Raw genomic sequence first — 21921 nt, 5'->3', positions numbered from 1 at the left:
GAAGGCAAACACTTACATGGCGTCAGAGGGCAGGCACTGGGGACTGTCTGATAGAGCCTGGGGATGTACAAAGGCCTCCTTGAGAAGGGGACATCTAAACTGAGAAGGGAAGGATGAGCAGGACAAGGGAAAGTGGAAGAGAGAAGCATCCCAGGCATGGTGGCAAGAGGCAAGAGGGCAAAGAAGCTGAGGACCTACAAGCTGGGATTGTGTCTGAGAAGGGGCCCTGGGAGCAGAGGCCTGAAGACAGTGAGGGAGCACCTTGCCACCTGCAGGGGAACAGTGTTCCAGGCAAAGAGGGCAGCAAAGGCTCTGACGCAAATGTCTGCGCATTCAAGGAACAGCAAGAAGGGCACTGTGCCTGAATCAGACGTAGCCAACGAGAAGCCCAGGAGGTGAGATGGAGGGCTGGCTCATGGACCTCACAGAGGCCATGAGACTTTGTCTTTTACACAGAGTGAGATGGGGGGCCACGGAAGGGTTGAGAGACAGGAGTGACCTGTTATTCAAGGTCTTTCGGTTTTTTCCCCCCTCAAATGTGAGCAACAAGAGGGCAGGGGCTTTGTTTTGCTCGCTGCTGATCCTCAGCCCTGGAAAAAGTACCAGGCCCTTAACAGCACTTAATAAATACTTGAACAAGTAAATAAATGAACGAATTAATTAATTAATGAAGTGAGGGAATGATTCCATGAATAATTGTGAACCTGACTCGTTTCGGGATTCTTCATTCCACAGGTACTTAGGTGGGAGACCCGCCCCTCCTCTCATCCTCCCCTGGCTGCTATCCCTGCCATTAGACTGCGGGTCCGCGCTCTGGCCGCCAGAGGGCGCGGAGCGGCAGAGTTTCCCGCACGGAGGACTTTGCGTGAGGCACCGCGTGGGGCGGGGCCTGCGGACGGGCTCCACTCCGCTGAGCCGGGTCAACCGGCAGGAGGAACGCGGTGGCTGGGCTGAGGCTGTGCGGCGGCGCCCGGAGCAGTTTGGGCAGCGCACGGGGCGAAGATGGCGGCGGAGCGGCAGGAGGCGCTGAGGGAGTTCGTGGCGGTGACGGGCGCCGAGGAGGACCGTGCTCGCTTCTTCCTCGAGTCGGCCGGCTGGGACCTGCAGGTAAGCGCCGCGAGGCGGACTGCATCGGGCGGGCGGGGGGCTGCGGAGCGCGGACCCCTGGCGCTTCAAGCCCGCGGTGGCCGAAGCGCATAGTCATCCCGCCGGGCCGCGGCCCGACCCAGGCCTCAGGGTCCTGGGGCCCCTTGCCACGCGTCTCCAGCTCGGTCTGGGCGGCGAAAACGCGGGCCAGCCCTGGCCCGGACCTGCTCTGCCGAGCCTCAGTTTCCCCTTCTACTTGGCTCCTGAGTCAGCGAGACTTTGGGCATTGCCGCCACCCGCGTGGACAGGGGGAGCCTGGGGGCGTGGCTGCCGCGCCGAGTCTCGGCTGCGGGCCCGGCGGGCCGGACTGACCAGCTCCCGGGTGGAGCAGCGCTGGGGACGAGGTGCGTGTTCATTTCCATTTCCGCAGCCCCGGCCGCAGGTGGAGGGAGAAGCCCAACCGGGAGTTGGCCCACGCCCCCTCCTACCTAATTGCTGGGAGAATCTCCCTCTGGGTGATGGCGAAAGGTTGGAGCCTACTCATCTCTCTTAAGTAGCTCATCTGTAAAATTGGAGTCTCGTGGAGTTTATCGTTTGGTCACTGGCACTTGTTAAATACACTTTAAATACTTAAATATTTATTAATTAAGAAGACGTTAAGACATTAATCCTATACGAGGCAAGGGTTTTTGTAAACTGTTGAATCCCCTGTGCATAGAACAACGCCTGACACATAACAGGCACTCAGTAATTGGAGAAAGAATTGCATAAATGCTCTTGGCTAGCCTACATCTTAGGTAGATGATGATGATGAATATTTATTGAGTACCTACCATGAGCTAGGTGCTGTTCTAATTGCTTTATGTGTCTTAAGTTAGGTAACCCTTGCATTTTGAAGCTGAGGTTTAGAGAGGTTAAGTAACTTGCTCAGGGTCTCATGAGCTACCAAGTGGAAGAGATGGCATTAGAACTCAGTTGTCTGATGCCAGAGTCCAGGCTTTTAGCCACTATATGCCAGGCACTTTTCAGATGATGATTCGTTTAATTCCAGCAACACTGAAGTAAAAACTACCTCCATACTATAGATGAGGAATTGGAAGCTCTGAGGGCAAGTGATAGGCCCAGGGTCACACAGTCAGGGTTAGGATTTGAACTGGGTTTGCTGACTCCACCATTTATATGCTTCCCCAAATTAAAAGAGTTAGGTAGAGCATCATGCCTGTACAGACACACTGTGAAGCCTCTGTGTTGGACAGAAGTACAAAATGCAGCTTCTGCCTGAAAGACTTATAGTTGGTTATAGTTACAGTTGGCAGGTCATCAGTCCCAGTCTCCTCATGCTCTAGGTGGGGAAGCAGGCTCCTGCATGCGACATGACTTGCCTGGCAGGGCCAGACTTGAATGTAGAACCCCCCAATCCCCTACTGGCAGCGCACTGCCTCCTAGCAGCCCTGCTGTGTCCTGCGAAGACCCACTGTTCCAGCAGGCTGGTTATGTCCCATGAAGCAACACTACTCCTAGGAGGCTGGTTATGTCCCACAGCAACTCAGTGCCTCTTACGAGGTGGCGACCTGGAGGACAGGAGCCATGTCTTTTTCATCTCTGTAGACTTCACTGCTCTCATTTCTTTGTGCCAAGTGATTAGTAAATACCAATGTATTGAGTCCATGAAACATTCAATCACAAAGGGCTAGAAGACTCCTTTATCTTTTCTGTATGTATACAGCTAAGACATGACGGTGCATAAATGTTAATAGATCATTTTTGCAGGGTTTTGCAGGTTTTGCTCCTGTTGCACAGATTAGGAAACGGCCTCAGAGAGAAAGTAAAAGTAGAAATCTGGACCAATCTCAGAGTCCCCAACTCCTGGGTATCACCTAAGAGCTAAGAGTAAGGGCCTGAGCAGACTGCCTGGGATCAAGCCTGGCTCGACTCCTTACCAGCTGTGTAACTTTGGGCAGTTTCTTAACTTCTCTGTACTTCTCTATCAGCTATAAAATGAGATGATAATAACACTAACTACAAAGGGTTCTTTAAGGATTAAATGAGTAACACAGGTAGATTGTACTCGGAACAATGTGGCACGTAAATAAGTGATCAGTAAACGTACGCTGCTTTTACTCTAGAGCGCATTTCCTAATAAAATGAGAATGAGGAGTGTCTCCATTCCAACCTTCCTTCTTGCCTTCTTTTCCCTGCAGCAGGTGGAACATGTTTCAGGTGATATGAAAACTAATAGTTGGGCCGTTACCTTTTGGTCTGATTTTCTGTGGCCCCCAGATACAGACTGCCTTGTAAGTGTGGCCCATATCTTTGTGTCTTTGCTCCTTTGTGTTCAAAGGAGATGTGTTAGATGAAGTGTTTAAAGATCCCAAGTTACTACCTCTCTGTTTCAGATCGCCCTAGCGAGCTTTTATGAGGATGGAGGGGACGAAGACATTGTGACCATTTCGCAGGCAACCCCCAGTTCAGTGTCCAGAGGCACAGCCCCCAGGTAAGGGCCAACTTCAATTATTGCTACATTGATGTGCTTCCAGCAGTGATGAGCTATTCTTGACTTGACAGAAGGTTCAGACCTGGGAATGTGGAGCAGTGGGTTTGAGTGAGAAAGTTAGACTGCCTGGTGGGTAGGAGTTGCTTGCAAGACTCGTTCCTTTCCTGTAGAGATATGCATAATTCTTAACTGAGTGTGGTTTCTGATCCCCTGAGGAAACCACAGAACCTGCTTTTAAGTTCTTTGGGGGTCTCTTAAGTGAAATGTGAGGAGTTGCTTCTCCATCTCTGGAAATTTTTAAGTAGAAACCAAAGGACTTAGATGCTGTAAATGTAAAAGGGTAGGCCAGATGACTTTAGAAAGGCTCTTTGGATATTTTAGGATGCCCATTGCCCTATCAAGGAGACTTTAGAGAAAATAAACCTTGTCTTATTTTATGAAAGGATATTAACCTTTGTGATCCCATTTGCATCCCTGTCCCAGCCACCCTGGCTCTGAGGTTCCCACAGTGGGACAGTGCAGGTATTCTGGGAGATAGGCAGGGCCTCTTCCTGTAAAGCTGTCTGAACTACAAATCCCCTCTCTGCTGTAGCCTAATTTGTTTCTACTCTGGTATATATTTTCACCAGAACAATTTATTTGGGTTTGAATTCAACCTGAAAATACAGATGTAGTGTTTCTTTACCGCCGAAGTGGTAAATTGTGTTTCTCTCTGAGGGTATCTGAGCTTTAAATTACATTTCCTCCTTCATTTCCTCCTTTTCAAGAAGACATGCTAACGCCAGCTCTCATAGCTTCCTTAACTTCTTTCCCTACTTCCATTCCCAGAGAAAGGTGGTAATAGGCAATAGTTATTCATAGTTGAGGTGAGGTGTCAGTGATGCCACATCAGGATATTACTGCCTGGGACCTGGTTGATTGAGTAAGGGCACTTCTTGCAGCTGCTAATAGATGATAGAGGAGGGTGATTTCCTGGGGTTTGTCTTTCACAGCCACCCCAGATTACTGTTGGGATGTTAGAGAAATACAGAGGAAGAGAAGTTGAAACCTAGCCTCTGATGTCAGTCACATGTTCACACCTGTCTTCTCTGGTGGATCCAAAGTCTTATCAAGACAGTCGTTTATTAGGGCTAGGAGCCTGACTGCCTGTGTACAAATCCCAGCTCTGCTACTTTAGAGCTTTATGACTGGGCAGGTTACCTAACATCTCAGTCCCTCAGTTGTCCTCACCTGTCAAATGGGAACGATAGTAATGCCTACCACATGGGAGATTAAATGAGTTAATATTTACACAGCACTTAGAACACAGAACATGTTAGCTGCTATTGTCATTTTATTATTATCATTATTAGCATCCATTCTCATCTTCCCTGTTCTTTTCTTACTTGTTCCCTGTCCCATTCTACAAGTACATACGTGAAGAAGTAGACTTGAAAGTAAAAGAATCAAGGAAACAGTTTAACATTAAGATTGAGGGGAGTGAAAAAACTGAACACACTTGCAGGCCTAAAGGTCTTGCTTTTTTGCTTTGGTTAAGCCTCAGTCTTGGTACTGGGCTTAGGTGAAGCCAAGGAATAAACAGAGGAAGGGCACAGTTTGTTACATCATTGTCCTTGTCCAGAAGGAAAACGCTGACTGCATTCTCAGGAGAAGCCAAGCTTGTGCTCGCCCCTCAGAGGAATTCTACGTAGGGCCTGCCTTTCCCACCCCCACATTTGACCTGACTGTTGCAGGACACTTTGCCTGCTGTTGCGCTCTCCCTGCCCGCCCCCCACTGTCACCGTCTTGCATACCCTTTCGTGTCGTCACTGCTGCTGTGGCACAGCGCCCAATGAGTGAGTTCCTCTTTTAGCTCTGGAACAGGGGTTCCTCACATGGAGACCCAGAGCCCCCTAGGAGGAATCTATGGAGTGGCTGTCAGAAGGTCTATAAATTACCTGAAATTGTAGGTACGAACTTGTATATGGGTTATATCTTTTCTGGCAAGAAAATTCATAACTTTTATCAGATTCTCAGAGGGTTGTGGGACATAAAAGGTTGACCATTTCTATAGCAGAAAGTCTCAGCTCCTCAGTAATAACTGACAGCTGTCACTTACTGAGCGCTTACCAGGCGCCGGGCACTGGGTTAAGCTTTTATGTATACGTCTTTTAAATCCTCGCTCCAACCCTATGAGGTGGGTACTGCTGTTGTTCCCATTTTACAGATGAAGGCATCGAGGCTGGGCATCTTCCCAAGATCACACGCTAGTAAAACAAGGATTTAAATGCAGATCTGTTGCTGCTTCCAGCATTCAGCTCTCAGCCAGAATGCCTCTCCCTGTGGACTTACAGCATCTTCCAGAGTTTGCCATGAACCTGCCATCCTAATCTTACCCCCTTTTCCTCATTTCTTAAGTCTTTATTCCAGCCAAATTGATTTCTTTGGTGTCTCTATCTTATTCTTGGTTCTTCTGCTTTTGTTTGAGCATCTCACCTGACTGGATATGCCCATTCTCTTGCTTTCTTTCCACCTGTGCAGATCCTTTGTGTCCTTCCAGGTTTAGCTCCCTCCCTACCTTCTGTACTGAGCAGGTCATCCCCAGCCCATAGGCAGCAAGCCAGTCCTGTTCCTCAGATCTCCATCACGGCCCATATCCACATACTGCTCTATGACATCTCTCCTGTGTTGTTTTGAACTCTTCTCCTGATAATTTTTTATTACCTTAGTATTTTTCTCCCTATGTAAATTGTAAGTTCCTGGAAGTGGGAGGGCTAGTATTTCAGGAGCGCCCACTATCTGTGTAGCTCTGCCAGATAGTCTCGTATATGTCCTCTTATACCTCAGTAACCGTGGAGGTAGGTAAGGCGCTCACCACTTCACAGGTCAGGATGCTAAGTCTTAGAAAGGGTGATAGCACATTTGCTGGTATGGCAAGTTCAAGCCCGGGTTTGTCCATAGCTGCGTCTGCTGCCGCTTGCTAGCTGCCTCACTGTCTAGTACCTCCGACCCACGTGCCTAGCACAGGGTTGAGCGAGAGATTGACTGTTAGTTTCTTCCTTTTTCTTCTTTCATCCAACAAAACTATACTTTCTTAGAATTTCAGGGACTATCATTGTCTGATTCTCTGAAACTGCAGTCTAATATGATAGCCAGTAGCCACCGATGTGGTTTTATCATTAAAATTAAATAAAACAAACATTCAGTTATTCATTCACACTTACTGAATTTCAGATGCTCAATAGCCACATGTAACTAGTGGCTTCCATATTGGACAGTGCAGATACCACATTTCTGTCACTGCAGAAATGTGATCTGACCAAGGACTTTGATGCCACTTCAGGGTACCTGGGAGGTAGGGTTTTGATGCTGAACAATTGAAATTTCTAAGATATTTTGCCAATTTTTGGAGGATATTAAGACAAAGTATTCTGAAACTGGTAATGTCCCCAGGACACCCATACAGTCAAGCCAACTCTCAGAGCATTACTCCAGAGAGAGCAGTGGTTCTCAGATGTGAGCATGCATCAGAATTTCTTGGAGAACTCCTTGAAACCAGGTTACTAGACACTCCTGTGAAGTTTCTGATTGAGGAAGTCTACGGTGGGTCCTGAGAATTTGCATTTCTCACAGTTTCACAGGTAATGCTGATGCTCCTGGTCCAAGGACCAGCACTTTGAGAACCACTGCCCAAGAGCAGTACTTGAAATGTGCTACACAGTGCATTGGTACCCTGACTGTTCACAGCCAGACCATGAGGTTGGTGCTGATTGTCTCCATTTTTACCTGAGAAGATGAAGGCTTAGAGAACTCCATTCGCATGCCCCGGGTCCCAGGGTGGGAGGCTGAATTGGGATCAGAACCAGGTATGTGGACACCAGAGCCTGTGTTGGATACTGTCAGGAGTCTAGGTGTAAGAACTTCAGGGGCAAGAGTCAAACCCTTAGCCAGAGCAAGTGGTTTGCTCAAACAAGTATGCACATGTGTATTTGAAGATGTTGAAAAGTGGAGAGATAGAGGATTTTTTTTCCATAGCTGCTAAGCTGAGCATCTGGAAAACTCCCCTGGGAGGATTAATGAGTGGAATTAGCCTTTTAGGGCACTAATATGGATCTTATCACTTGCATCCTTTTGAGCTGTGTTGTGTGGAGCATCGAGGAATGCCCAGGGGGTTGTTCTCAGCTAAGTCAAGCAGGAATGTACTTGTTACATCGATTACTCTGTGTCCTCTCATTTCTGGTTGGTGGAACCTCAGAATGTTTTCTGAATGTCCTCTGAGTGTCTCTTTGAAATAAATCTTCAATATTGAACTGGAGTAAACAGCTCCTTTCCCCACCAGCACCACCTCACACCCCCATCCTTTAGCCACCTGATTGACCATCCGCCACCAGTTCTTCAGCGCTTGGTCCAAATGTTGCGCTTTTCTGGGAAGACTTTCCTGACGTCCCCCCACCCTCACCCAGAACAAGAGACTCTGTGCTGTCACATCCCATGTGCTTCCCTCTGTCACAGCCCCTATTGCACAGTATTTAATGGATGGTTTCCTGGCCAAAGTGCCACTAGCCTGTAAGCAACTAAAGGATGAGAAGTGTGCCTGATCATTTTATAGACCTGGCATCCAGTTCTGTGCCTGGCACACAGGCATTCCCTCAGCATTTAAAAATCAGATGATACAAACCACAATCCAGCAGTAGGTTTTAAAGTAGCACAGACCCTGCCCTGTTCCCTCCCCCTGACAGGAGAACTTAAACGGGAGTCCCCTTTACTTCACGGTACACTTGCTGACGTACTCTCAGTCCTGTGTGACCTGGAATAAATAAATGCCACATTATTTTGCACATAAACTTGAGAGGTTAACCCTCTTCCAAGAGATCTTCTTCCTGCCCCACCAAAAAAATGAACTCTTAGCAGCTGTAATGATGGGGCTCACCTTTCTTTAACTCCCCCTTGAGATCATTTTGCTCCTTTCTGTGTCTCCAGCGATAATAGGGTGACATCTTTCAGAGACCTCATTCATGACCAGGACGAGGACGAGGAGGAGGAAGAGGGTCAGAGGTGAGTCTGTTCAGGGGCACAGTCCAGAAAAGTCCATGATAATGTGTAAAAAAATCACCTAAAAGAATAAACATGCTCGGTTACCATTAGCCATTACTGCTGTGGGCTAGTCACACACATACTGGAAACAGTTTCCCATTCCCTGTAGCTTAGAAGTGATCCCTGTCCTCTTAATATTTTTTTTTCTCCTTTTGGAGTATTCTGGGTTTGTTTTCATTTTTTGTTTTGTTTCAGTGGAGGTACTGGGGATTGAACCCAGGACTTCATGCATGCTAAGCATGAGCTCTACCTCTGACCTATACACTCCCCTCCCCCAGTTTTGTTTCATTTTTAGTTGTTACAATAGCGTGTATTTATTCAAGAACATTAGGGCAAGGGAAATAAGTCAGTAGAGAAAAAAGCCATTCATAATACTAAAACCCAAAGGTAACCAGGTATCAATATTTTTGTTGTATTTCCTTCCAGCTTTTTCTTCTTAATTGAAAAAGCAATACCTCACATAATGAGCAAAATAAAGGCTTACAAATGTATATTCTCCCCATATATAGACACAGTACTATTTTTTTGTTTGTTTTTAACCTTTAGGAATGTTGTAATAAAATTAGTGTCCATTGTGGAAAACACAGAATAGTGTAATGAAAAAAACATAACACTCGTCTACCATTTGGTAACTACAGTTAATATTCTGGCATATTTCCACTTAGTCTTGATTCTGTGTATAAACATACTTAGTTTCTATTGTATTCTCACATCATGAAGGTCAGATAATTTTGTTTCTTGCTTTTGTAGAATTAATACTACATGTTAAATACTTCTTCATGTCATTAAGATTCTTCGTAAGTGTTTTCAGTGACTGTAATAATCCATCATATGGAATGTCCAATGTTTACATCAGTAACATTTTTTTTACCACTGTAAATATCAGTGCTGTGAACATCTCTGTGTATTACTCTCTGACTTCATTTCAGATTATTAGAAAAGTTTCTAGAAATGAAAATACCGGGTCAAGGGCATGAATATTTTTATAGCATTCTTTATCACAGGTTCCTACTTTGTAAGCCAAGGCTTTGAGATCCGTTAATAAAAATCTTACAGTCCATTGAGCAAACCTTTTCTACCTGAAATGAATAAAGATGAACTGGCTACAGCCTCATTTCATGGGTTTTGGTTTTCCGTGGAATCTGCCTCAGTCTGTGAAACATTCCTAAGGAACATTGGATAGTAACCATTATGGAAATGCAATTACCTGCATTTTGGTCACTCTTTGGGAAGTTGGCTGAGAAATTACCTATATCTTGTTCTCCATTTTCATCCATATGGTGACCTTTACACTGTCTCAGAGCCTTCTATTTAGATACACTGAAGATTCAGGAACAAATGTAAATTTCAGTGTTTTAACACACCTTGAATGAAAGGCAATGTCATCAAGTAAGTGAATGTTCATTCCCTTAGTGACCTCCTCCTCCTTCTCCCATCCTGTCACATCCTCTAGCCAACAACCTTTTATTTCACATCCCTGTTACTTCCTTGGTCCCTTAGCATTTCAGACCTAATGATACCGGTGCTGTTGTCCCTGCCAAGGCCTTGGGCATTCCCTGAGGAATGTCAGGAAATAAAAGGCTGACTCAATTTTGAAGGTTCTCAGTTCTCTCCACTCAGGGGTTTGCTGTTGACCCAGCTGTGAATAGGAGTGGGGAGGAGCCAGCTAGCCAAGGCTGCATGACTGCAGGTTTTCAAACCCAGTAAAAAAAAAAAAAAAAAAAGAAGAAGAAGTGCTGACAGTCTCAAGCCTTGTTTGGCCCATTGCAAAGCCTGGTATGGGTATCTTGGGGCTTGTATTTGAGCTTCCCTGATTTTCTCCAGTACCCTCTCATCAGTTCCCGCAGTGTTATGTCACAAAAGTTGCAAGATGAGATGAGGCTTGGATGAGCTCTCGGTTCTGTATCACACTACCTTACATGTGTGTATTACTCTGTGCTTGTTCTTTTGCATACATCCGCTGGTTTGAACCTCTCGGCCTTGACTTAAGGAGCAGGTAGGTAGGGCATGTGGTCTTTTCCTCTCATTTCAAAGAAGGAAAATGAGGCACAGCTCAATGCACCGGCTTGCCCAGGTCACTCTGGCAGAGCCAACACTGGAGCCTAGCTGCCTGTACTAACCACACCACTGCCACCAGGGCTGCTAGTGGTAGCTGCTTCTGACTGTGACCGTAGTTACCATCTCCTGGAAAGGTGCTGACCACTGGCTGGATAATTCCCAGCTGGGACCCTCTCCAGAGCTAACATGCTGTCATGCATGCCTGGAATGCCCTTCCCTGATTTCTTTTCCTGATAAAAACTTTATCCTCAAGATTCAGCCCAGAAGATTCCCTTCTAGGAACCCTTGACTGTCCTCCCCAGTTCAGTGTTCCCAGAGCACCCCTGACTGACCCCTGACTTCAGTATGCCTGCCTGCCTCTTTACATGTGTCCCCAACTAGACAGTGAGTTCCTTAAAGATGAGCATTTGTACCCTTTGCTTCAGTGTGCTCGGCTCTTAGCCCAGAGTCTGGCACGTGCTCTAGTCATGTTTTCTAAGTGTATTTGGTATTAGATGTGTATTTTCTGCGCAGGTTTTATGCTGGGGGCTCAGAGAGAAGTGGACAGCAGATTGTTGGCCCTCCCAGGAAGAAAAGTCCCAACGAGCTGGTGGACGATCTCTTTAAAGGTGCCAAGGAGCATGGAGCCGTAGCCGTGGAGCGAGTGACCAGGAGCCCTGGAGAGACCAGTAAACCAAGAGTGAGCATAGCGGGTCGTTGTCTGTGTCCATAGGGCTGAGGTTCCAGAGCAGGGAAGGAGGCCTTTCTCACCCCAGTAGTGACTAAATTTGTTTTTGTTTTTCATTTGCTCACTTCTCGTATGTGGAAGAGCAGTGCAGTTTCTCTTACCCTTTAACATGAAATCAAGATTTGGGGCAAAGTTTTCAAACCTGTGATCTGTGGTCTGGATCAGGTCCTGCAGACATGTTTTATTTGGCCTGACCAATTTGACTTAGTGTTTTGCTTTATTTTTGTTTTAATAGAATCAGTAGCCACCTGTTTTACGTTGAATCTTGATTTCTGTTTTCTTTGGAAAAATCAGAAAATTGATTTTTTTGGTGTTATTCTGCACCTAGATTCCAACATGGTCATAATTAACTAGAGCTTAGTAACAGTCATTCCCTTTAGCCAAGCACCCTGCCCCCTGCCTGCCCACCTTTAGTTTTCACCCCAATCCTGGCCATTTAATTCTTCAACCTTTATTTTCTGGCCCTGTAGCTCTGAGTTTGCTACCCAGAGAAAGTACATCTAGTAGTTAACGAGCTTGAGATAACATCATTGTATCTTAGTAACCTGATCGCTGTTGACCCACTTCTCGGGTTTATGAACTTATCTTTTATAGCCATTTGCAGGTGGTGGCTACCGCCTTGGAGCAGCACCAGAGGAAGAGTCTGCCTACGTGGCAGGAGAAAGGAGGCGGCATTCCGGCCAAGATGTGAGTGTGCGTATAACTTTTCTAGGAAAACTCGTGGACTGTTTTATCATTTTTTAGAAGAAATTGGTCCCATGTTACATGTGAATCAGCAGCCTCTGAAAAGGAAAAAAGAGCACCTTTGCTGTGGTTTGTGAATGGAAAGAAAGGCTTACTTGAGAATCAAAGGCATCTCTCATCTGGCTGGGTGGGGAGTGGAGGGGCTCATGAGAAAGGGTGGGCAAAGCAGATGAATGAATGGAAGGGTTTTCTGAGCATTCCATGGATCTCAGGCAGAGGGATAGTGATTCCAAGGTTCTCTGGTAGTGTGGACATGGCTAAAGAACTTGGAATTCAGACCACCCAAGGAGGCCTGAAACATGACTTTTAAAATTTTTTCTTGCTATTGTCCAGTCCTATGCATAGGGGTCCCCTCCTACTATAAGTGTAACCATACCGTAGAGACAATTTTGAGTTTTTGTGACCATTAGTTTCCATAATGTATTTGTTTTTAATCACTTGGGGGTTTATCCTAAAATAAAGTCAAGCAAGAAAAAATAAAAATCCTATCTTCCTGAGGCAGCAGCTGGTAATGTTGGTTTTTAGTTCTTTGGACTCTTTTCTGTGGATATGTATAGGGAGTTGTTAACAGAAATTGTCCATACTGTTTTTAATGACTGCAGAGTACATATAATTTTTGCCATAGTAGTTCAGTTGAGCACAAGCTTTGTGCCGAGCACACTGGCAACCCTACAGAGAAGGAAGCCTCAGAGCCACTTAGCTAGTGAGTGGCAAAATTACGATGCAGACCCAGGTCTGCTTAAATCAAAGCTCATGCTCTCAACCTGTGCCATGTCACCTACTTATTTTAGGTTAATATTCATTTTGTTGGTTGTTGATTGATCTCCTTTTGTATGTGTATGTTTGTCTGTCTGTGTGTTTTAATAATAACACAGTAAAATAGTAAAAACTCGCTAATTTGCAGGTTCACACTGGTGTGCTTGCCAGGTTCCTGACAATGTATGGACTGCTTACCTCCTGTTGTCACAGGTCCATGTAGTGTTGAAACTCTGGAAGAGTGGATTCAGCCTGGACAATGGTGAACTCAGAAGCTACCAAGACCCATCCAATGCCCAGTTTCTGGAGTCTATCCGCAGAGGGTGAGCAGAAAAACCCTTCTCCAGGTTCCATATCACTGAGTGAGATGGCAGATGGGAAAGAAGCTGATCAAAAGTTTTTTATTTAAGAAGTTTAGAATTTTAATCAGATTTAGCACAGTTCAAATACAGATTCACAGATCTTTTCCAAAAACCCTGTGTCTCTACTTTCCCCTTTGGGCCTATGACAGAGCCAAGTCATAAAATAAGATACAGGTCTCTGCTATGACTCTGAACAGGTATGAGAGAAGGTGGAGGCAGACAGGTAGCCACTAGAGTAGCTGACTTCCTGTGGAGGCCCAGCAGTTTTCACTGTTGGAGCTGAGAAGTTCCTTCTCCCTTTGCACCCATCAATGTCATCCCCATCCTGCTGTATGTGGGCCCCAGCATTGCCTTTTCTCCCTCAGAGAGGTGCCAGCAGAGCTGCGGAGGTTAGCTCATGGTGGGCAGGTGAACTTGGACATGGAGGACCATCGGGATGAGGACTTCGTGAAGCCCAAGGGAGCCTTCAAAGCCTTCACTGGCGAGGGTCAGAAACTGGGCAGGTAAGGAGACACACAGGTGGGAGCGGGACTGTGTGAGTCACTCCTTCCAGGCACAGCGGACCTTGTGTATTGCTCACTTTATATAGCTCTTTACTGTTTATTATGAAGTACTTCAAATTTTATTTTTATGAAAGGAAGAGTATTGAGAACATGGGCTTTGGCATTAACAGACTGGAGTTTAAATCTCTACTTTCCAGCTTGGACTTTACAGCTTCAGTTTGCTCAACTAAAAGTGGGACTAAGAGTCCTTACCCTCTCAGTTACTGTTGGGAGGAGCACGTAGAGCACTGCCCCCACGGTGAGCAGTCAGTGTAAGCAGTAAAGTGCTGCTTTGAGTCAGTAATCTAGGGTGTTCAGGGCAGGGGTGATCTCCTTGATGGCTTTAAAGCTGAAACAGACACACACATTCAGGTCACCTGAAATGGGGCTTCAGAGGGAGTAAGGAGTCTTGGACTATTCTGCTCAGCCAGCCTCGCAGCAGCATTGTCCAGGATCCAGGGAAGCCCAGGGCTATCGTTGCCCCTGTGCAGGCTGCTGCTCTACCATTATGGTAGCTCTTATCTCTGCTTCTTTGGCCCTGCCTGACACTCTGTCACTCCCTGTGACTTTTTTTGCTTTGTGTCCTCTGCCACTATCTCCATCTTTCATTCAAACCCCTGATAGGACCTGATTGGTTGATGGTTACTATTGCTCTGGTAGGCAGGGTTCTCTCACCAGATCCTTGACCAACCCATAGGCAGGCAGCCTTCTCTCAGGGGCCCACTCAGCTTTGGCCATGGTCATGGGGTCACTTGGTCAATTTTCTTCAGAGGGATCTGTGCCCATGAGAGGCACTCGGAGTATAGTGACCCTCCCTACCAGTACAATCCTTGTTTTGCAAAGGGAAAGCTAAAGCTTTTGGACTTTAAGGGTTACCCTTGGGTGCATGACTGATATGTGGTGGAGCCAGGACTAGAACCAGGCCTTCTGATTGGCATTCCTTCCAACACTCCTGCACAGCAAGACACCCTCTCTGACCTGGCTCTGGCAGCTCTTGAGCTAGGCATTACCCTTGCTCACCTCACCACCATCCACAGGAATCAGAGCATGGTCTGCCAACAGCTGTGCTCTTTGAGCTTCTGGCTGGCCCTCTTCTAGAATCCCCTACCTCCCTGCTGGCCATTCATGCCTCATCAGGAGCAAGGGTCATAGCTCAGAACATTAGAGACAAATAGATTGTGATTTACCAGAGCCAAAATAGTTAAGTCCACCCTGCTCACATCACTTTAGCTACCACAGTGGGGCCTATGGGTTCGTCCGAGACAGCTGTTCCCAGAATGGTCCATCTGTGACTTCCCTGTCAGCTGTGGTAAGCTTTGTGGAGCACCAGATAATTTTTTTCTTTTCTTGTTAAAATGAAGAATTTATCTTAAAAAAAAAAATAGACAATACAGATAGAAAATAAAAACTATCCCTAAACCTAACAGCCAGATATATCCAGTTAGGATCTGGGAAATATCCTTCTAAGTCTTAATGAATGTACATAGATGTCTTGTGTATGTGCGCATGTAAGTAAACATGCTGTTCTATCACCTGCTGTTTGGCCTGGTCAGTGTATTACGCCTTCCATTCCGTATCAATAAATGTATTTCTACAATATTGTCTCTAATGCTAACATAATTTTCTGTCCTATATATGTGCCATAATTTAACCAGTCCCTGCCATTAAACATTAGAAGCAGTATTATAAATAGTGTTATGTGCAGCATTACAGTGAATATCTCTAATTAAATCTTTGTATACTCCTCAATGTTGAGCTAGAAGTAAAATTGCTGCTTCAAAAGATCTTCATACTTTTAAGATGATGTCAGATTGCCCTCCAAACATGTATCCTTTTTTCACCCACCAGCAGTTACAGGGAAGGCTCAGAACACCATGCAGTTTGAGTTTGTCTGGTTTTATGTTACTAACAGAAAATGCTTCTGCTTTTAGAAAGTCTAATTCTTTTATGTGTGTGAGATTCCACATCTCAAAAATTAAATATTTTTAAGGGTCTGTTTTAGCAGGATGGGAATAAATTCTTCATTAGTGTGGGGGATGAATAGCAAGTCATGACAGGGCTTGGTAATGGGATGTGATTTGCCAGCTAAATAAATGTTCATTGCCAGTTCCATTTTGATTTTATTTCATTTCTGGCTTTTTATGAAAAATGAGCTAAAAAAAAAGTTTTATATAGCTAAGAGAGGTGGGACTTTAGCTTTTCAATCTAAACCAGATGGACAGCTTTTTAAATTTTTTCAATAAATTTTGCTATATTTTTCATTGTCATTTTGTTAACTAAAATGATCAGGAAGGCAAAAGTTTAGGAAAATTTTCTCAAGTTTGCCTCAAAAATCAGTAAATCCTGGGTTTTTTCTTTAATTATCTGGAAAAATAAAGTGAAAGAATAGATTGTTCTCAGTTCAAAAATTTGAAAAAGTTTTTTCAGTTGTATGAAACTTTTGTTTTAGGTTTTGCATTTGCTTGGGTGGAAACTAATCTGAAGATTGGGAAGACTGCATTTATTTGATTTTGAGTAGCAAACACCAGTAGTGCAGTGACGGTGGGGGTGTCACTGCTGCGAGGGCTGAGCTTCAGCTGCCCACCATGCTTTCTGTGGTGGTCATCTTTGTAAAGCCGGTGGCAGGGTCTTAGGACTCATCATTGTGGCAGAAAGCACCTTAGTGCCCAATTTAGTCCTACTACAAAATGAGCAGTCAGGTGACTCAGCTTCTTTCTCATTCAGGCCTTTCTGGCAGCCAGTAGCCTCAGTGAGTACCTGTCATGTACTTGGATTGTTATAAACAGTTGAGGGATAGGCTGCCTAGAGTCTAAATAGAGAGTTGACCTAATGCCCATAAGACTAATGAATAGACAAAGAAGATCTTAGGCATTTACAGCTGTAACATTTAACTTCCCACTATGTCCAAGCATCTCTTCCAGCCTGTGGTGGTATAATTTATCTGTGTCTCAGCTCACATTTGGGCCCACATGCTCTGAGGCTGATACATAGAAGAAGCTCCTTTCCCAGCCAGTAAATGTGGCCAGGGTTCTCTTCTGAGCTCCACTTTGTAATTCTTTTAAGCCCACATTTTTCACATGCACAGAAAAGAGTGAGTTCACTTTTTGGTTCTTCCTTGCTAATTATATGTTCTGTGACAGCATCTCACGAACTGTGTTCCATGAAATGATCTGCAGGAGGTTAAGTGTAACATGAAAAAAGGACTTGGTGGTCAAATAAGTTTGCCTTAACTGCATGATCTCTTAAGACCTTTAATATGTTAGTGGCCTGTGATGCTGCTGGTATAATATATGACATTACCAAAATATTCCTGGAGATATATCAAGGGATTGGGGTCCCAGGGAAACCACTAGGAAAGCACTTTGAATTGGATTTGCTACAAATACCCTTTTTAGGTTGTAAAGATCAGAGGGAGGAGTGAGGTGTAGGAAGTGATCTAATTAGAGGCTTTGGGAGGAAGTGAGGGAGCTCTCACCTGATGGCCTCTGTACTCTGCAAAGGTCTAGGCCAGGGCATCTGCTAAGAGAAAGGCTGAGAGTGAACACAAAGATGGTTTATAGGAGAGAGATGAAGCCTCCAAACTGCTGCAGAGAATTAGGAGTTCGTTTGCTTTTTGTGTTTGTCAGCCACCCTGAGTGCTTTATGTAGTTCTCTTTAATCCTCACAAAATCTGAGCAAGGCAGGTAGCCTTAACTCTTGTTAAAGAACCTCATTACTACCCTCACTGAAACTCAGGGAACTTAAATAACTAGCCCAACACCACCGTAATTAGTGGGTGAATTCAAACCTTGGTCCATCTCATTCCAAGATTTGAGCTCTTAAACGGCAGCAGGCACCATGTCCTGTTCATATTGTGTAATTACTCCCTGCAGTACCAGGCACTTAATTGGCCTCCTGGAAATCTCTGCCACCTCCTGATAGCTGACAGCTGATTATGAGATGCTCACAAGAGTGAGGTTGCACTAGGGCATGCAGGCCTGAAAATTCCATCAAAGGAAAAGGGTCTGGACTTGTCCCTTACATTACAACGGTCAGTTGCCAGGCTGTGTCAAGCCTGCCTCAGCTGCAGACCTGGAATGCCCCCTCCCCATTCTGCCCTTGGCCTCTCTCATTAAGACTAAAACTCATTTGGCCCGTTGGGTCCTCCAGCCCTCAGGTCCCAGTGTCTCCCAGCCCAGGCCATAGTCCATACTGCTTTCCTCCCTTCAAGCCCTTGTTCAGTTGTGAACACCAAGGAAGAAGAGTGTTGGTGATTTGCCCAACTCCAGGAGTTGGGGAGCAGGTAGTAACTCGGGGTTGGAGGTGCATTCTGCCCTAGCTGTAAGTTACATGAGGGCAGAGATTGTGTCTTGGTCACTCCTTCTATCAGCAGCAACAAGCAGAGTGCCAGATGAAATGAATGCTCAGTAAAAGTCTTTCAAAGGATTTCAGAAATCCTATTTCTTCTTCTTGGGGCCTTGTTTCCATTCAAGCCTGATGCAATCCTCTCTCCTCAGCACTTCCCCCCAGGTGTTGAATACCAGCTCTCCAGCCCAACAGGCAGAAAATGAAGCCAAAGCTAGCTCTTCTATCTCAATCGATGAGTCACAGCCTACCACAAACATCCAAATACGGCTTGCCGACGGCGGGAGGCTGGTGCAGAAGTTTAACCACAGCCACAGGTACTGGGAGTTACGTGACCTAGGTTATTCTGGGAGGGTCCTCAAAACTCCCACAAGTGGGTGAGAAGCAGGGAGCAGTTCTTCCTCCTAAACACCAGCAGGCACTCCATGCTTTCCCCAAAGGAGGCAGTGGGATGGGCAGGTATGTAAGTGAAGCCTCTGGTTTGGTCCCCACTCTTCCATTGTGTGGCCAGTGACTGCTCACTTGCCTCCGGTGGGGCTCATTCCCAGTCTCTAAGTCTGATTATGGGATTGGATTCCTCAGGGGTTTCTTTTTTTAGCCACCAAACTATCTGTTGAAAGGAATTTCATGCTAAAGCCCAAGTGCAGAACACATAAAATTTGAACTGCTGTGGTTGATGGAGGGGAGAGAGGACACAGTGCCAGCATCCCACCCACCTGGCCTCCTCTACCTCTCTCCCCACAAGTGGCCTCTGAAAACCACTGGGCTACTAAGGTCTCGTCTAGGTCTGAACTTTGAGAATTCTAGAATACCTGTTCTACTATCTCAGATCATCTGGGCTGGATCAAAGCAAGCGTGCCTCTCCCATGTAAAGACGAGGAAACTGAGGCACAGATAGCAGGGCCGGACTGTTGCCAGTGAAGATATTTAGCAGCTCCTTTTTCTAGAATAGCAGTGTCTCAGTTACATCAGTCATAGGCCATACAAACCAGAAGCCACATGCAGGGCCCAGGGAGTGGTTCACCGGTCCTCGAGTGCAGACAGGCTTCATGTGAGGCTAGTTGTGAAACAAGTTTGATAAGGATTACAGAAAAGGGATCAGGCAGAGAGAGAAGCCTGTAGGAAGAGGAGCCCAAATGTGTGCAGGGAGCAGAGCATGATAAAGAACAGAAGTGGGGAGGTAGGAGAATGGGTGAAGGAGGTGGTATAAAATTAGACAGGCCTTGGGACCCTAGTCAGGAGATTGGTGTTTATGCCAAGGAAAATGGGAGCACTCGTGAAGGGTTTTGGGTGGGAGGGAATGACATGAGCCCCTGTGCTTCCAAATGAGAGCTTTGGCCTCTGTAAAGAAGGGTGGGCCTGGGAGGGGACTTGAGGATGTGAGGCAGCCTGCAGAGCGTGGGCAGCGTGGCCAGCAGAGAAGGACACTGCTCACGCACCTCCCCGCTCAATCCCACTCCACCAGGATCAGCGATATCCGACTCTTCATCGTGGATGCCCGGCCAGCCATGGCTGCCACCAGCTTTGTCCTCATGACTACTTTCCCAAACAAAGAGCTGGCTGATGAGAGCCAGACCCTGAAGGAAGCCAACCTGCTCAACGCCGTCATCGTGCAACGGTTAACATAACCGCCCGGCCCTACCAGCAACCTCATCTCCCTCCTGTGTCTCCCGCGGCCAGCTGCCCCATGGGGACCGCCCCTCCACCCCCTCCCGCACACCCAGCAGTCCAGTGCCACGCCTCCTCCGTAGCTCTGGGTTCTTAGATCTCAGTTGGACATTTGTTTTCTCCTTAGTTGCATTTCCTGGTTTTTTGTGACGATCAATGGACTTTAAAGAAAAAATAAAAATAACCAAAAAAATTGAAGGAATGTCACCAGCATGTTGTACAGTGGAACAGCTGTACAGTCAGTGCAGGCTTCAATTGCTTTAAAGTCATATTTATGTTTAGGGTGTGTGGGGAGGTGCCTTCCTTCCATCCTCTCTGCGTAAAAATTACATAGGGCACACAACACCCATCCACATGCGTCTGCCCGCCACCCCCATGGTGACTAGTGGAAGATCTCCCCTCTGTAGGGGAGGGAGTGGGGGACTTAGAGAAGACGACTTTGCATCCACTCGCTTCCACAAGAGCGGATCCCTTACATGGATAAAACTGGGCAGCAACAAGAGTCCCCTAAGTGTGGGGTCAGAGCTATAGGCTCAACTCCTTCAGGTGAAAATAATTACTTCCCTGTGCGCCTTTCGCTCACACCCTGGGAAATATACGCTCCCCAGGCCTTAGCCAGTTGAGATTCTAACTATACCTGCCTGCCCCAGCCCTTTCACCCCTCATCATCCGGGCTGCTCTGTCCTTGCTTTATTTACTCCACATGCAGAAATCTGCCTCGGAGGAGATAGGGCATCTTTTTACTGGGAAACAGCTAGTGGCAATCCAGATGAGGTCACAGTCAGGGTATCATGGCCTGAAAGAGAAACAGAATCAAAATATCACTGAGCACTGATGATGCATGGCAGGTCACATAGTGAAGAAGGGTGGGCTCCCAGTGCTCTTTTCACTGTGTTGGCACCTGCAGGAGGCTTCTGCTGCCTGAAGTTAGAGTAACCATGAGTATGGCTTAGGTGTGAAGGCTCCACTCTGTTGTGGTTCTCTGCTGAGTTCTGACTTGCACCAGCTTAGGCAAAGACCTCCCCCCACCCCCCGCAATAAGTGTGCCAGTTTGGGAGAGGAGGCTCACTGGGGTCTTGGATGGAAGCCTTTCCACCTCCCTGTTAAATGAACCAGAACTTGGAATCAGCGCTGACTCAATCTCCTGGTTTTGAATTATAACATGCCTCAGTCCTCTTTCCGAGCAGTCATCACCGATCACTTTCTCTTTGCTGCTTCACCCCCTGCAAGGAGCCACGAGCCAACACTACCATCCAGAGTGGGGAAGGGCTTTGGGTTTCAACCTGGACCTGTATTGAGAAAGGAATGGCTTGGTGCTTCCAATCCCAGAGTGGCAGGGGGCTGCCAGGGCGGCAGCATCCACCACAGCGTGCCCTCCAGCAGGTGGAGGTAAACATGAAACTAAATGCGGGTCTGCAGAAACTGTACTGTCACCTTGACCATTAAAAACCAGAATGAGGACAATGGAGTTTTGTACTTTCTAAGGGGTTGCTTTGAAGAAGTTGTGTGATGACAGCAACCATCCTAAGTGCTTCAGTGCCTTCAGTCCCGTTTTACAGCACAGAACTGTAGGCCAGGTCACACAGCTGGTGAGCAGTAAGGTCTGCCTGCCCCTGAGGCACTGCTGTTAACCACCGTGCCCCGTATACATGGGCTCGCCGCCCCCTTCAGGGTTCCTGCCTATGTTGGTTAGTACATACCAGAAGAGATCATAAAGACACCGCTCACACCCTGCATCATCTAGAAGAGTCTGCAGGAGCTTCTTTGGATTCCCAGCCACAGGAAGTGAGCAAGGCAGCTGATCTAATTGTTGCAGCCACCACAGTGCAGCCCAGTCAAGCATCCAGCCATAGGTGAGAAGGACTGCCAACCACAGAGCCAGGGGTCACACTGATCTGGTTCAAGCCTGGATAAGGATGTTTCAGCCCTGATTTTTTGTTCTTGGTGGCCTCGCACATAGGCTTTCATATTACATAGATTTTAAAAATAAAAATAGGGGGGTTACTCAGCCACAGGTGCTGGGGTTTCTGAATTCAGGGCAGTCATTCTCAACTGAGGCATTTGGAA

The 21921-nt window shown here is 46.4% G+C and overlaps 1 protein-coding gene across 5 annotated transcripts; it reads left to right on the top strand.

Annotated features, from left to right (window-relative positions):
- Positions 1–919: 919 nt before the first annotated feature.
- On the top strand, positions 920–20056 carry NSFL1C (NSFL1 cofactor). Of its 5 annotated transcripts, none has more exons than XM_064475815.1 (10): positions 920–1107; positions 3483–3580; positions 7193–7318; positions 8540–8614; positions 11225–11390; positions 12033–12131; positions 13152–13261; positions 13666–13803; positions 18339–18503; positions 19652–20056. In XM_064475815.1, exons 1-10 carry the CDS (start codon positions 1003–1005, stop codon positions 19812–19814), a joined length of 1245 nt encoding a protein of 414 aa, XP_064331885.1. In that variant the 5' UTR covers positions 920–1002; the 3' UTR covers positions 19815–20056. The 5 variants fall into 5 exon arrangements, with proteins under 5 accessions (XP_064331885.1, XP_031289917.1, XP_064331887.1 ...); XM_031434057.2 differs by having other exon boundaries at positions 923–1107; positions 12033–12125; XM_064475816.1 differs by lacking the exon at positions 7193–7318 and having other exon boundaries at positions 928–1107.
- The last annotated feature ends 1865 nt before the right edge of the window (positions 20057–21921 follow it).

This window comes from Camelus dromedarius, chromosome 18 (assembly GCF_036321535.1).
Source record: "Camelus dromedarius isolate mCamDro1 chromosome 18, mCamDro1.pat, whole genome shotgun sequence".
In the NCBI taxonomy this organism is placed as follows: domain Eukaryota; kingdom Metazoa; phylum Chordata; class Mammalia; order Artiodactyla; family Camelidae; genus Camelus; species Camelus dromedarius.
Note: the sequence above shows the minus strand (reverse complement) of the source record. Positions and strands in the feature narration are given on the sequence as shown.

What these genes read in the sequence shown, in the direction of transcription:
- NSFL1C (XM_064475815.1), top strand. Translation starts at nt 1,003, where the DNA reads ATGGCGGCGGAGCGGCAGGAGGCGCTGAGGGAGTTCGTGGCGGTGACG. An exon ending in TCCAGAGGCACAGCCCCCAG is followed by an intron (nt 3,581 to 7,192) that starts GTAAGGGCCAAC and finishes CATTTCTCACAG; the next exon opens with TTTCACAGGTAATGCTGATG. An exon ending in AAGTTTAACCACAGCCACAG is followed by an intron (nt 18,504 to 19,651) that starts GTACTGGGAGTT and finishes CCACTCCACCAG; the next exon opens with GATCAGCGATATCCGACTCT.